Source organism: Artemia franciscana, chromosome 1 (assembly GCF_032884065.1).
Source record: "Artemia franciscana chromosome 1, ASM3288406v1, whole genome shotgun sequence".
NCBI classification, from domain to species: Eukaryota; Metazoa; Arthropoda; class Branchiopoda; order Anostraca; family Artemiidae; genus Artemia; species Artemia franciscana.
In genome coordinates this window covers 29,606,378-29,621,766 of record NC_088863.1, presented here as the reverse complement: position 1 = coordinate 29,621,766, position 15,389 = coordinate 29,606,378, and the positions used below count along the sequence as shown (strand labels likewise).

General features: G+C 36.0%; 1 protein-coding gene across 3 annotated transcripts in view; it reads left to right on the top strand.

Moving 5' to 3' along the window:
* The window catches only part of LOC136028245 (uncharacterized), a 306,509-nt gene that overhangs the window by 182,514 nt on the left and 108,606 nt on the right, over window positions 1-15,389 (top strand). For all 3 annotated transcript variants that reach the window (XM_065705985.1, XM_065705977.1, XM_065705994.1), the window contains exons 16-17: window positions 844-982; window positions 14,041-14,162. In XM_065705985.1, coding sequence (XP_065562057.1) covers window positions 844-982; window positions 14,041-14,162 — 261 coding nt within the window. The remainder of the gene's footprint in view (window positions 1-843; window positions 983-14,040; window positions 14,163-15,389) is intronic.

The following is a 15,389-nucleotide window of genomic DNA, read 5'->3' as shown; positions in this document are numbered from 1 at the left end:
ATTAACGTAACCAAAAACCTTGCTTCTAATTCAAAGATCTCGTTTGGCTGCATGTCTGCTAATCTTAAAATGTAGAAAAAGGCAAGAAAAAAAAATCAATTGGAATCCACTTCAATTTAATTTGACCCCGTAACAGTACAGAATATATAATCCATCCAAATCTTACACCAAGATCGTATTTTTATCCTAATTTTTATTCTCAATGCTGCATAATTTCTTTTATGATGGGTTATAAGTCTAATCACACATAATAAAAGTATTGCAATACTATTTCTATAACAAATACTATCTGTACTTATACTATTCCAATACTATACTATACTGTTTCTGTAATAGCCTAGAGTAATGAAATGCACAGCTAAAGATGACTTTTTAAAATCAAAATAACAGTCTACTGTATTAGACAGTCTAACGATTCTTTTTTGTGGAACAGCCATATGGGTGTAGTGCAGCCAGATCAAGCTATTACAATGACGGAGGTCTGCAATAAAACCTGCCATTAGTGTAAGTCAAACTCACGGACTTGAAATTACTTGATTTCTACTTTACCACTGATGCACGAAGATATATTTGATCAGTCATGATATTAAAGATCTACTAGCACATTCTTTATAATAAGATTTATTTGAAAGTCACTTTGCTGCTCATAATGACTGGATCCTTACAGAATTGTCTCTAAGTAATCAAGCAAGCTGTAATTTGTATTTAAACCCAATCTGTGTTTCCCAGGAGAAAAGGCACTTGACTATGGAAGGACGTCTCAAAAAGTCATTAGTCTTCGTTTCCTTTTGAAAATATTGTCTAAAATGAACCCAAGTAAATAAAATGTAATTTTCATTCAAGGTCAGGGATGTGGACAAAGGTGGACCTTTGAAAGAGTCCCCAACTATCAGCTTCATCGACAGGCAAAAGAGACAGTTAAAAATGTCTCAAGGAACGAGTGCATGGATCTATGCTTATCTACTCGGAATTTTCTGTGCCGGTAAGTAGACCCTTTAAATACGCAAAAGGTTTCTACTCACTTTTCCCCCATGATTCGAAGATTACTAATAATTTTTAAATAACTTGTCGGTAATATTACCAGGTATATTCAAAGAAGGCTGAGCTTTATTCTAGTTAAAATTTACTAAATCATCGGTTCTTATCTGAGACCTCCTCATTCAACTCCATATTTAAAATTCTCAGTCAGCAGGGAAAAGATTTAAATGTACGAGAAGTAAAATTGACAATTAGAACTTGTATAAAAGCTTGATGATTTTTGGGAAAAAACCATTGCGTCATAATAAATACTACTACTACTACTACTAATAACTCACTGCAGCACCAAGCCGCCTGAGGCCAACACAGCTACGCACGCTCCTCCTCCAACCTAATCTATTTAAAGCCTCCCTCTTTACACCCTCCCAGGAAGTTCCCATTTCCTTTAAATCCTTATTTATGACATCCTCCCAACCCAGACAAGGACGACCTGCTTTCCGTGTAGCCCCAGACGGTTGGCCAAAAAGGACAGTTTAATTCGAATGCTTGAAGAACGCTGGTTCTTTGTCTGAGAAAAATTCGTGAAATGTGTTATATTGTCTGAAATGTACGATGGCTATATGCTAAAAAAACAACAGATTGTTTGTTTAGTTGAGCAATAAATAGTTCAACTAGGTAGCAGTTTAACGCAATTAATCTTTCTCCACGCAGCAGCGTGACGCATGATGGAGTGGGGGTGCCCCGCGATGTCTTCAGCCAGTCAGTAAAAATTTTGATTCGGTAAAATAGTGGGGTGAAGTGCCACCAATTTATAGGCTAAATTATTTTTAATTAGGGTAAATGGGATGCTGCAAGAAGGTAGGTATCACTTTCAATTGAAATTGGACTAAACTGAGGGCTTAAGATGCTTGACAGTTTCTTAGTCCAGTACCAAAACTAAGGATAAATCGAAAAAAATAGAGATTAAAAAGATAAAATTTTCTAACTTTGAAAAAGCTGCTATTTATTTTTAATAGATGTGTCGATTTATAATTTTTACTGATTTTTAACTCTATTTAGAAGCTTTGGACTGATCAGAGCAATGGTGTCTGATGTGCCTCCTTAACTTATATTGTTCTGTCACTGTTAGAGAAATTGTATCTTACCCTTTGTGTCCTTTTTAATAGTGGTATTGGGAAGTTTGTCTGTCGCAAGAAAATGATTTTTTACTCAAAAAAGATCATTAGTCTCTTAAATGCTCACCAAATAGCAAACATTAGCGTTTTTTTTAATAAAAGCTTTATTCAATATAATTTTTAGAAATTTTGAGAGTTTGATTGCCTCACTGTTGAGACACACATTGCAAAGAAAACTGTTAAAGATGAATGTAGTTTTATTGCATATTGTCTGTATATTAATCATGCAAGAGTTTTCGATCTTTGAAAATAAAGAGAAGGAGTACCCAACTTCGTGCCCCCACTCTCACTGTAAACGTTAAAGGATAAAGGTGCGGAGGTTCCATCTTGGTTGAACCGGAATCCTGCAAGGATTTCCATCCAGTTCGATTGAAGGACTGAAATGTGTCCTTGGTCCCTCTAAATGAGTTTTGAGGACCCAAGTCCCTGGGCCCTCAAAACTCTGCAGCATAAAGGTGAATGTTTTGTACTTTCTTTGAACCGGAAACAAATAAAGGTTTTTCAGCTGTATCATTTCAAAACAGGATATGTCACCTCTTCCACACCATCCCCACTACTAGCTCGGTGCCCGAACGTTTGGTAGATTTTGTTTACTCTGATTGGCTTTAAACTTATGAACAGTTACCCTGTGCTGTACGATTGTATTATTTAACTATATTATCTATATGCTGAAATTAACGAGCTATTTCTTGCATTTTTGTTAAATTAACTTTCCTGGGTGCCGGAATCGGAAAGCTCTTTTCTTTATATTAGATCCCAAAGGGTATCGAAGGACTAATTTTAGCGGGCACCACAGAAGTTGGCTTAATTAATTTTTTGAATCTTTAAAAGAGAATTTTGCTAGGATTTTCACAGTTCTTTGATATTAATTAATAAAACCAAAAAAGTATTTTTTAAATCTTTTTTTCTTATTACTATTGAATTTATCTTTTGATCTTTTCTCACAAACTATAGCTAGTACAGCAAATCTTGTAAATGAGAAGTTCAGAAAACAGAAAAGTAACATTATACTTGTTTCGCACGCTTTTTTTTCAGTTAAAAGAATTACCCACTCGCACTAGATTATTTTACGTTAACTTTTATTCCATATTTATTTATATATACTCTCCTATCCCAGAGATCGCCCATTTAATCGGTATTTTCGTAGAGAAGGAAATGCCAGGCATTTTAGTGAATTCTAACAATAAAGAGTGGATTATTTTTTTTTTTTTGTAATAACACTAAATTTAATGGAGCTTTTAGCAACATTTTTCTTGATTCTGTATTGGAGAATATAGTATTTTTATTATTATTTTTTATTATTTTTTACTAATATTTTATTATAGTATTAATTTTAGATACAATATGAAGAGTCTTACGGCTGGTGCGGAAAAAAGCACTGATAGACCTAAATCTTGCTTGTGGTCCACACCAGCGTGTTGAATTCGGCACTAAGTCGGTCCTCGTAGATCCTCCCAGCTTGAACTTTTCTTGACTGACCATTCAGACTCTTTAACTGCTGAAAGCTATCCTTTTCCTGGCGCAACCATGTGGCGATTGTAGCTCTTGGAAGTGTTAAAATATTTCCACCCATAAAGTAAGAGTGGATCGTAAAGCTGTACAACCACGTAGATCAGGGTGTATTATAAAACTGCTTTTTGACAAAGGCGAAGAGTAAGTTTGCAAAAGGAGACCCAAATAAGGCAGCATCACTCTATGAAAAAGCAATTAGAGAGGCTATTGAGCAATTGGTCTCAACGAAGACGCTACAGGTTTCTTTTCAGGATTAACATTTTTTGACTAAAAGTAAAGAGCAACACTAAAACTCAAAACGGAACAGAAATTATTCCGTAAATGACCAGTTGCCCCTCTTCAATACCTTGCTCTTTACGTTAAAGCTGTTAGCACTGTTAAAAAAGCTTCCGTTTTTAATTAAACTGTGTTTCAGTAGCCGTTCTTAAAAAATTGGGACAAACAGTCAAACTTTAGCGTAAAGAGCAAGGTACTGAGGAGGGGGCAACACAAATGCTATACGTAACCAATTGGCATTTTTATATCTTTTAGGCCTCTCCCTACGGACCGTGGTGGCTATTTTACCCCTAAAGAAATACTTATTTGATCTTTAAACTATACTGAACAAAATGGCGATCTCAAAATTTTGATCTGATAACTTTGGGAAATAAATGGGCGCTGTAGGGGGGGGGGCAGTTGCCCTTCATTATTTTTTGTCACTTAAAGAGGGCACTAGAACTTCTAAATTTCCATTAGAATGAGCCCTCTCCCGATATTCTAGGACCATTGTTTCAATACGATCACCCCTGGGAAAAACAACAACAAAGACAAATGAACAGGCATCCATGATCTGCCTTCTGGCAAATAGAGCAAAATTTCACGTATTTGTATTATTAGCTTGAAACTTCTACAATAGGGTTCTCAAGTGCGCTTAATCTGGTGTTGTCACTTTCAGTAAGGTTAATTGATGGTTTGGGGGTGCCCCCACATATTTACAAATCAGGCAAATTTTGTCAGGCTCCGAAATTTGAATGGGGACCGCCTAGCTTAATGAGTTGTCTGTATTTGGAATCAGCATAACAATCTTATTCTTGTGATGTATATATTAATATCCAAATTCAGTTTTTTAGAGTTTCGTTTACTACTGAGTCGAGTCACTCCTTACTTGCAATTCGTTACCACAAACTGTGGTACAATGTACAATGGCGGTTGTAGAAAGGCAACTAAAGTTAGAAAAAAGGCTAGCAAGAAATGGCGTTAAACTACTTCAGATGAAGGTTGGAATGCTTTTATTTGAGCTCTGAATGAATAAGGAAAAATTAGGCGCCAAGCTAGGGTTTGATTACAAGTGCAGTTTCCAAATAAACTAAAACAAGTCCTCACAAAATTGTCGTGGAGGCTTTTCAAACAAAGTCTACTACTATCTAAACCTTCTTCACTTCTGTTGCATGGTTTCGAAAAGCTGATGCTGCTTTTTCACCAAGAAAAGACAGATGCTATTGTTAAAGCCTTTTTTGAAGGTCTTTCAACTTGATGACGCAAGTTTTCTCTGTGTAAATATAACTAGTAATCAGGTATTAAGAATGCTCAGTCTAATGGGCATCACCAAAGCTAGAGGTCCTGGCCCGATCACCAGTCTCGTCCAAAAAGTATGCCACCGAATCTGCCGGCTCTCTTGCCTCCTCGTTTCACAAATGCTTTGCCACAAGATCATTCCTGAAGCTGTGCAAAATTGGTCCCATTATTCCTGTCCCAAAGACGGATCACGGCTCAACTAGCATATGATCTTATCCCCCAATACGCCTCCTATGGTGTGTTGGTAAAGTTTGTGAGAGTGTTATAAATAAGTCTTTTGTCAGTTCATTGAGTCACATCGGTCATTGGCTGACCTACAACACGGTTTTCGTATAAGGTGATCAAGGTTAGATTGTCTTGTTATGCAGTACCAAAGCGGATTTAGCTCCTGTCTCAATGATATGACGTTCTTCTTCTCTCCTTTGACACAGAAAAAGCTTTTCAGCGTGTATAGCTCGAGGGCCTTCTTTTTAAAATGATTGCATAAGGTGTTGATTGTCGGCCATTTGAACCGCTCTCTTTCTTTGTCAACGATCATTACGAGGTGTTCAAAAGAACATCTAGTGTTATCTAGAATGCCAGAAAGTATCATTAATAGGCAAACTCGTTTCCTGGAGTTTATAAACAACCCTTCGGTAGTCTTTCAATAAAACCTCTTTATGGCAATACGACGAGAAAGATCTCTGTAATCCCCTGAAGACAAAATCCCCTAAAACTAAAAAAAACTGGCCAATTTGGAAAAGGTTAGATTTAGGTAGATGCATGGCTTGTCAAATTCTCTTTAAATGCATCAAAAATAATAGACCTTCTCGTTTGAAAGGCATGAAGTGTGAAGGCTCTTCATGACTTCATCTTTAAAGGAGTGGTAAAAAAGACTATATACATTACGCCTTCTTGGAGTCCACTTTTCTTAAGATATCAAGTGGTCTGAACACCTCAGAAAAATGTGTCCCTCCTAATCGAGAAAGCTAGGAGTAGGGAGGCATAGATTTGTTTAAAGACACACATTGCTGCTACTCTCTTCTTCTTCACCTTTAATCATGAGGAAGTTTAACGGCGATTCCCTCAAGACACTTGTATTGATAATGCGCTCCTGTTTGTTACGCAGTGAGAGACTATTTACCTATGTAAATCGTATTGAAAATGACATAGTCTCGTGTGACTTGTTAAATTTGTTGAAGATGACGTAATGTCTCCTGACTTGTTTCGTTAGAGCTTACGGGCTGCTAATCAAGTGGGGAACCCCGGTTGCAACTGAGGATGACGAACATCTGGGTAATACTTCTGTAAATGTTTTCTTGTAGACATTCTTCAAGACATTTTCAAGACGTTTCAAGACATTTTATGACGTTTTTAAAGCCACTTTTCTTCAAGACATTTTTCAAGACGTTTTTAAGACTTTTTTCTTCAAGAAGTTAGCCAATACGTTTAAAAAAATTTCAAGACTTTTTAAAGACATTTTTCTTCAAAATGTTTTTCGAGACGGTCCAGAATATTTCAAGACCGTTTTTAAGACATTTTCTTCAAGACATTTTAAGATGTTTCAGCACATTTCAAGAGGTTATTAAATAAATTTTTCTTCAAGAAGTTTCAAAAAAATTTTCTTTATGTTTTTTTTCAAAGTTTTTTTTCTTCAAGACGTTGTTTTCTTCTTCGAGCTATTTATTTTCGTCAAGATTTTTTTTTCTTCAAGAAATTTTCTTCAAGACTTTTTCCTCGGAATCCTCTATAATCCATCATCAAAGATTTTTGTCCGCCCTACGAATCGAACGTAAGATCAGAGATTTCCCCAATGGAATACTGCCTTAAACACCTGAACCAACAAATCATTCCTAACATGATGTTCTTCGAAATAAATTCTATTCAACGGTTTGGTCTGGAGTGCACGCTAGCACCCGACAATGTTATCGATTATTGATCTATTGCGCACACCTGTTTGTTAAATAATAGTTTAGGGGAATATTGTCAAAGAAGCAACATTTTGGATATTAATCTTGTTCTTAGTGTATTTTTAATAGTGGATACTTTTCATCTATTGGAAGTTGCACCCGCTATTAGTGGTAAAACGAAACTAAGAGTACCTTTATGGTTAGGATATACTACAACTTTTTCTACGATCAATATGATGCCTTTCCTCTTCACTACAAATAATTTTACCGTTATATTTGAAACAATTTTGAATGTGTGTACCTAATATCTAAAGATGTACATAGGCTACAAGATCCCTTAATTGCGGCAGTTACATATATTGCAGATTCATCGTGGGACAAGAAATCTAAGATGAAGGCAAAGACTTCTATTGTATTTATAAGTTTCCTTAATAAACAAATTCACAAACAATTTAAAATTACTTTTTTTCTTAGGACGCTTAAATCAACGTTATAAACCTGGAAAGGTATATTTTGAACAATAAAGCAATTCAATCGATGATTGTGTACATAAATGCTAAGAAATTCACTTTAAGTATAGCCAAATCATCATAAATATAGTACTCCGTGAAAACAATATATTTAAATCGATAAATATTGCACTTGCATCTTATTTGGTCTGAGAACGTTTTTATTCCGACGAAAACGAGTAAAAGCCAAATAAAGTAATCAACATTTTTTTGAATAGTCCTTTTCCTTATTCTGTTCAACCACTGGTTTTTATATATTTTCCCCTGTAAATTAAAACCTTCTAAAACATACAGAAATTAGAATCTAAAAACAGGGTGACCCCCTCCTTGCATTTCAGATACGGCTCTTAAGCCTTATCATCACTCCTTACTTTTGGTAAAGCATTCGACCTATATAGTTATCTTTTCGTCTTTAATTTCATATTTCCGTATTGCTAAAAACGGCATAGAATCTGAAACATTTTCTTGAATTATCCTTCTCCTTAAATCCAGTGATTTTGTAAGAAATGGCTGAATGATGGGACAGTTTGCCACATGTCTCCATCGCTTAAGCGTACTCCGACGTTTTAATATCCACACACAAGCAAACAAACTCACGCAAGAAAAAAAAACAGAAAAAGACAGTTCAAATACGAAGAAAAATGGGCCATTCAAGTTCATCTAGCATGGTGCATGCCATGCCAAGTAAACTTAAATGAACCTATCTTTAAATCAGCCCATCATTGGAAATCCCTTATGCTGTTTTTTCTATTTTGTTTTTGTCTGTCTCTCTGTGTCTGTGTGTCTGGCTCTTTGTCTTTGTGTGTGCTTTTGTCTCTGTGTTTGTCCTTATGTGTTGGTGAGTCTGACTCTGTGTGTTTGTGTGTGTGTGTATTTGAATTTCTCTCCCTCTCTCCCTGTTTGTCAGACTTTGTGTGGCTGTGTTTATTTTTATCTCTAGTGTGTCTTTTTGCGTCTATTTGTGTGGGTATTTTGGTATATGTGTCAGTCTTTGTGTGTTAGAGTGTTGTGTGTGTGTTTTGTCTTTCTCTCTCCATGCCTGTGTGCATTACTATGTACACACTGTATACGGTATACATTACTGTACTCTTTTTTTTGTGATTGTATTGTTGTCTCTTGCTCTCGGTACCTGTGTGTTTGCATGTCTCTTCATCCCTCTTTGTGTTCTTGCATGTCTGACTTTTTGTTTGTGCGTGTTTTTGTCTCTCTCTCTCTCTCAGTACCTGTGCATCTGACAATGTGTTTGCCTGCTCTGTGTTTGTGTGTGTGTGTTTTGGTCTCTGCATCTGTCTGTGTGGGTTCGTTTGTCTGACTCTGTGTGTCTGCTTTCTTCTCTCTCTCTATGCCTGTGTCATACTCTGTGTGTTTTTTCTCTCTCTCTTTCTCTCTCTCTCCCTCTCTCTCTTTCTCTCTCTCCTTGCCTGTGTATCTTACTGTGTGTTTTTATGTTTCTGTGTCCGTCTTTTGAGTTTTTATTTTTCTGATTCTTTGTGTTTGTCTGTTCGATTACCGACTGTATCTCTCTCAGTACCTGTTTGTGTGACTGTGATTTTACCTGCTTCCGTGTCTGTCCTTGTGTTTTTGTGCGTCTGACTCTGTATATTTGTGTGTGCAATTTTGTCTCTCTCCCTGGCTGACTATGTGTTTAACTGTGGTTTTGCCTATCTCTGTGTCTATCTTTGTATGTTTATGTGTCTGACTCTTTGTGTTTGTGTTTCTGTTTGTCTCTCTCCTTGTCTTGGTGTCTGACTGTGTGTTTGTCAGTCTATCTGTCCGTCTTTGTGTGTTTGGGCGTCTGACTGTGTGTGTTTGTGTGTGTGTTTTCTCTCTACCTCTCCCTCCATGCATGTGTGTCTAAAGGTGTGTTAGCCTAAGCCTGTGTCTGTCTCTGTGCGTCTGACTCTGTGTGTTTGTGTGGGTTTTTGTCTTTCTCTCTCTCCAAGCCTGTGTGTCTGACTGTTTCTTTGGCTTTTTCTGTATCTGTCTTTGTGTGTTTGTTTGGCTGATTCTGTGTAGTTGCGTGTGTTTCGTCTCTCTCTCTCTCTCTCTCTCTCCGTGCCTGTGTTCCTGACTTTGTGTTTGCCTGTCTCTGTCTTTGTGTGTTCTGTGTGCCATCTGTGAGTTTTTGTCTCTCTGTCCGTCCTTGTTCTTGTGTCTGACTAAGCTTGTTTGTGTAGGTTTCTTTTCTCTCTCTCTCTCTCTCTCCATGCCCGTGTGCCTGACTGTGTATTGGCCTGTCTCTATGTCTGTTTTTGTGTTATTTTTGTGTCTGACGTTGCGTATTTTTACGTGTTGTTGTCTCTCTTTCTCTGTCTCTTTGCCTGTGTATTGAATTCTCTTTGTTTCTCTCTTTGTCTGTATTTGTTTATTAGTGTGTCTGACTCTTTGTTTTTGTATTTGTTTCGTCTCTCTCTCTCTCTCTCTCTCTCTCTCTCTCTCTCTCTCTCTCTCTCTCTCTCTCTCTCTCTATCAGTGCATTTGTGTCTGACTGTGCGTGTTTCTTTGTGTTTCTTGCCTCCGAGTCAATTTTGTGTGTTCATGTGTCTGACTCTGTGTGTTTGTGTGTGTGTGTTTACTTGTTTTTCCCTCTCTCTCCGTGTCATTGTAGCTGCCAATATGTCTTTGTGTATGTTTTGTCTTTGTTTGTGTCTTTGTGTGCTCGCACGACTGACTCTGAGTGTTTGTGTGTGCGTTTTTTCTCTCTCTGTCTCTTTCTTGAAAGATAATTTTTGTATGTTGTAGAAGGTTTTTAATTTTACTGGGGAAAATTCAATATACCACTGGTTGATGGAAATAAGAAATAGGGTTATTCAAGAAAATGTTTTAAATTTTATGTCTTTTTAACAATAAAGGGAAGTTTTTTTTTTAATCAAAGAAAATAAGAAGAAGGGGGTTTGAACTGCCTTGGGTTATCACATTCTAACAATGAATTGGAAAGTCCCACTGTTCAAATAAAAACAATACTTTTTTAATTTAGAGGATTATTTTTATAAAAAAAATGGCTAAGAATGTTTTAGGAATGATAAATTGCACCAGAGGGCTCCACGGGCCAGAGAAAGGGTACCACGGTAGCGTGAACTGCTTTGGACTATCACGTTCTAAAACTGAAATGGAAAGTCCCCTTTTAAATAAAAACAAAAACCAATTTTAGTTTATAGGACTGTTTTTGTAGGAAAATGGTTGAAAATGCCTTACAAATGATGGGGTGTTCCACAGGGTGCCACAAGACAGCCACATAACGCCACAATGGCGTGAACTACCGCGACTTATCAGAAGAAACGCTATTTGGTATATTCCTTTTAGTTTAAACGACTAATTTTAGTCTATAGAGACATTTTCGTTGAAAAATGTCTGAAAATATTTTAAAACGTTAGAGGGTGCCATAGGGTGCAACGAGCCAACTAAAGAGTGCGACGGTGGTGTCAACTGCCTTGGACTATCATGTATTAAAAATGAAGTAGAAAGTTCCTCTGTTAAAATAAAAACAAATGGTCCATTTCAGTTTATAGGGCAGGGCAATTCTGTAGAAAATGGTCGAAAATGCCTTAGAAATCATAGGGTGTGCCAAATGGTTCCAAAGGGTAGCTGCATAATACCAGGATGGCTCGAATTGGCACGAGTCATCAGAAAAAACACTATTGGGAACTTTCCTTTAAGTTTAAAGATAAATTTCAGTATATAGGGATATTTTTGTAGAAAAAATGGTTAAAAATGCCAACAAAAATGATAGCGTGTGCCAGAGGGTGTCACAGGCCATTTATAGAGCGTCGCTGTCTGGGAATTTCCATCGAGTATCGCGATCTAACAATGAAATGGTATGTTTCCACTGTTAGAAACAAATATTGGGATATACAAGCGTCAGAAATCGCTTAAGTTATAAAGACGGATGCCACAGGGTGTTACCTTGCAGTCAATTATTACAAAATCACTGCAAATAAGGATAAGGTTCATTCAAGAATATGTTTTAAATTCTATGCCCTTTTTAACAATAAAAAATATAAAATTAAAGATGAAAAGTTATTGAAATAGATCAAATATTTACTACAAGTAAAGAGCAATGTTAAAACTTAAGAGCCATATCTAAAATGGAAGGAGGGGTTGCCTTGTACTTAGAAAGTGCTGTTCCATATGTTCTAGAACGTTTTAATTTTACAGGGAAAAATATATAAAACCAGTTGTTGAAGGGGGTAAGGAAAAGGTTTATCCAAGAAAATGTTGCATACGTTACACGGCTCATGCTTGTTCACGTCAAAATGCAAAGCTTGTCAGACCAAATTAGAAGCGAGTACAAGATTTATCGATTAAAAGCTATGGTTTTCATAAAGTACTATTTTTCGACTCTATGGCTAAAGTTACAGTGAATTTCTCAACAATTATGTAGTCAGTCCTCGGTTGAATGACCTTATAGTTGAAAGTATCTCTTTCCTAAATGTACAATATTTATTTCAGTGCCCTAAGAGTAAAGTGCTTTAAAGCTGTTTATTAATTTTTTTTATTAATATACCTTATATTTACAATAAAAGTCTTTGTCTTCATCTTTTAGATTTTTGTCCCACAACAAATCTTCAATGTATTTCTCTGTTGTAATTAAGGCATCTTGTAGCCTATATACATATTTAGACATTAGATGCACCTGTTGAAGATTGCCCCTAATATAACTGTAAGATTCTGTGTAGCGAAGAGGAAAAGACAGGCTATTGACCGTATAAGAAGGTGCACCATATTCTAGCCCCAAGAAAACTCTTCTTTTCTTTTCATCACTGCTATTGGGCTCAAATTCCAATAAAGCAAAAGAATCCATTATTTAAAATATGCTGAGAACATGATCAATATCTACAGTGTTGCCGCTTCCATAATATTCTCCTAAACTGTTACTTTTTTAACAGGTTCGCCAATAGATTAATAATCAAATTAAACAATAACATTGTTTGATACTAGCGTGTATTCGGGATCAAACCATTACGTACAATTTATTTCATAGGATATAATAGTAGGAATGACTTGTTGGCTCAGGTATCTAAGGCAGCATTCCATTAGGGAAGTCTCTGGTCTTTTGTTCGATTTCTACAGCAGACAAAAGCTTTTGATGACAGATTATAAGGGTTCCCCGAGGAAAAAATCTTGAAAAAAGAAAAAAATCTCCAAGAAAAATATCTCGAAGAAAAAACTTGGTGCAGAAAAATTGAACAAAAAAAAAATCTTGAAAAAAATTCTGGAAAAACGTCCAAGAAAAATATCTTAAAAGTGCCTTGCAATATCAAACGTCTTGAAAAATCTTGAAAAACTCATTAAAGAAAAAATTCGTAAAAAACGTCTTAAAATGTCTTTAAGAAAGACGTCTTGAAATGTTTTGAAACCTTCTGAAAAACTTCTTGAAATAAAATGTCTTGAAAAAATCTTGAAATGTCATGAAACGGTTTGAAAAAGTTTTGAAAAAAATGTCCGAAAAATATCTTGAAATGTCTTAAAACGTCTTGGAAAGCGTCTCAAAGAAAACAGAAACCAAAAAGGTCATGAAATGTCTGGAAAAGTCTTGAAAATTGCCTAAAGAATGTCTTGAAGAAAAAATTCGTATAAGATTTATGTAGTATCTACGTTTGCGTCATCCTCAGTTACAACCGGGGCTCCCCACTTTTCTAGCGGCCCGTGAGCTCTAGCATATTAAGTGAAGTGAGATTGCATCGTCCTCAATAAATCTAACCAGTCACGCTAGATTAAGTCATCTTCGATAATATTTATATAGGCAAACAGTCTCCTATTACATACCAAACAGGTGTGCGTAATCAATACAACGCCTAGACGAATCGCCGTTAAACTTCTTCTTTATCTGAAGATGCAAATGACTCTACTGCGAAAAGTCCATCTTGCCTTCTTCCACACCGTGCATATGGCCAGTCATGGAATGTCCATGCTATCTTTTTAAAGAAGCCTCTAATGACATATCGGTACTCTCCAACAAGCTCAAAATCGAGCAGCTCACCGATCACCTTTATGAAACCTTAATTTTAAACTGATGTGGTCATTCCGATTGCTCGTTTCTAAAAGAGCGAAGACTTTAAAGGCAACTCGTCTAAACCCAGTCCGCTAGGACTACCTTGAGCAGGGTACACCCTGTCATGAATACCTGATAATGAGCCTCATGCGATAATTTGCTGCCGCCTGAATCGCCTCATAGCAGAGAAAATCTCCCAAAATTTCTCACTTAAAACATTCAAATGAAGATACAACAAATACATCAAAGCTGGAAATCAAACAAGGAAATTACCAGGACTTGTGGCAGATAATAGTTGTTGAAGGAGCCACAAGTGTTGCATTTGAAAAAAAAACGAATTTGCGTTAGCTGTAGTAAAAATAAGACCATATAAAATATATTACATTTAAGTTACTAAAAACTCACTAACGAAAATCAATTCTTTTTTTCAGATCTGCATCGTATGATAACATGAACCGGGACTGCTATTTAAGTAATGAAGATCGGCAAACTGAACCAAGTAGTTTCAAATTTGCCAAGTACACAGATTACCTCGAAAATCAATGTGTCACAGGTACGTTAATTAATTTTATCTTGCTTTTAAGGGGGTGGGGAAGGCATCATACCTGAAAAAAAGCCCTTTTTTCTTAGTTTTCTTAAAATTTCCTGTGTGACATTTTGCTTGATATTTAAAGACCAGAGGCATCATTAGTAATACATTTTAGGGGGGGGGGAGGATTAACTTTACAGATATGCTTGTCGGTTTTACCGATTGATTTTTTGCAATAGGCTGAAAGAGAGGATAGTATATACGGTATACCCTTAACATAATGTCAATTTTCTTTCATGCCTTATAACCAAGAAAAGAATTGCTTCTTGTATTATTTCACCACAAGTGGTAAACAACTAGTCACTTATTAAGAGCTCTTTGAACGTTGTTCGACAGTTTTGGCGCTTGAATGTGGTTGGATATGATATCATTGATCTATTTTAGCATTCTAAAATCCAATTTCTTTTTTAATTTTGCCAAAAAGCAACTGTACATCTGTTTATAGTCGATCGCCATCGTAAGAGTACAACGATTTTCCTTAATCAATTGTCCCAACTAAACCCCGAGTGACCCTTCTATTTTAATTTGGATTACCTTTTTCTTTTAGTATAGAAACGGTTTCTTAATTTTGTAACAATCAGGTGTATTCCATTGCACATACCCTCCAAAATTCCTGAATTATGGATTTTCATAATTGGCATATTTTTCTTTAGTTTTGATTCATGGGACGGTAAATCAGTAATTTAGTTCAAATTAGAAAATTAGGGGTAGATTCAGTACCTCCTTTTTGTTATTCCTTCACAGTATCATGACTTGAACGATTTGCATTCTCCAGGGAGACGATCGACGATCTTAGCATTAATATTACTGACTTTTTATGTCAGTGCCAGTAGAATAACATTTTCATTTGGTTTATCATAATTTTGATTCACTAGGCAATGATAAATCCAAATACGACCCCAAAATATCCAAATACTTCTTCGACTAATTATCATTTGAAATTATGTCCTCAGGTAAATGGATTTCAGCATTGTGAAATTAATTTTTATTGACGTCAGAGCATTTCTTCGTGATTACCAGAAAGTTATCCCCCTCCTCCCGTGGAAAAATTTCAATACTAAAATTAATTTGTAATGTGTTTTTCAAAATATAGCGCGTACACAATAAAGGAAGATAACGAGGATTTTACTAATATATCGGCTATATGACCAACAGCTGCCCTCTTTTAAATATAAAACAAAGAAAAAAGAA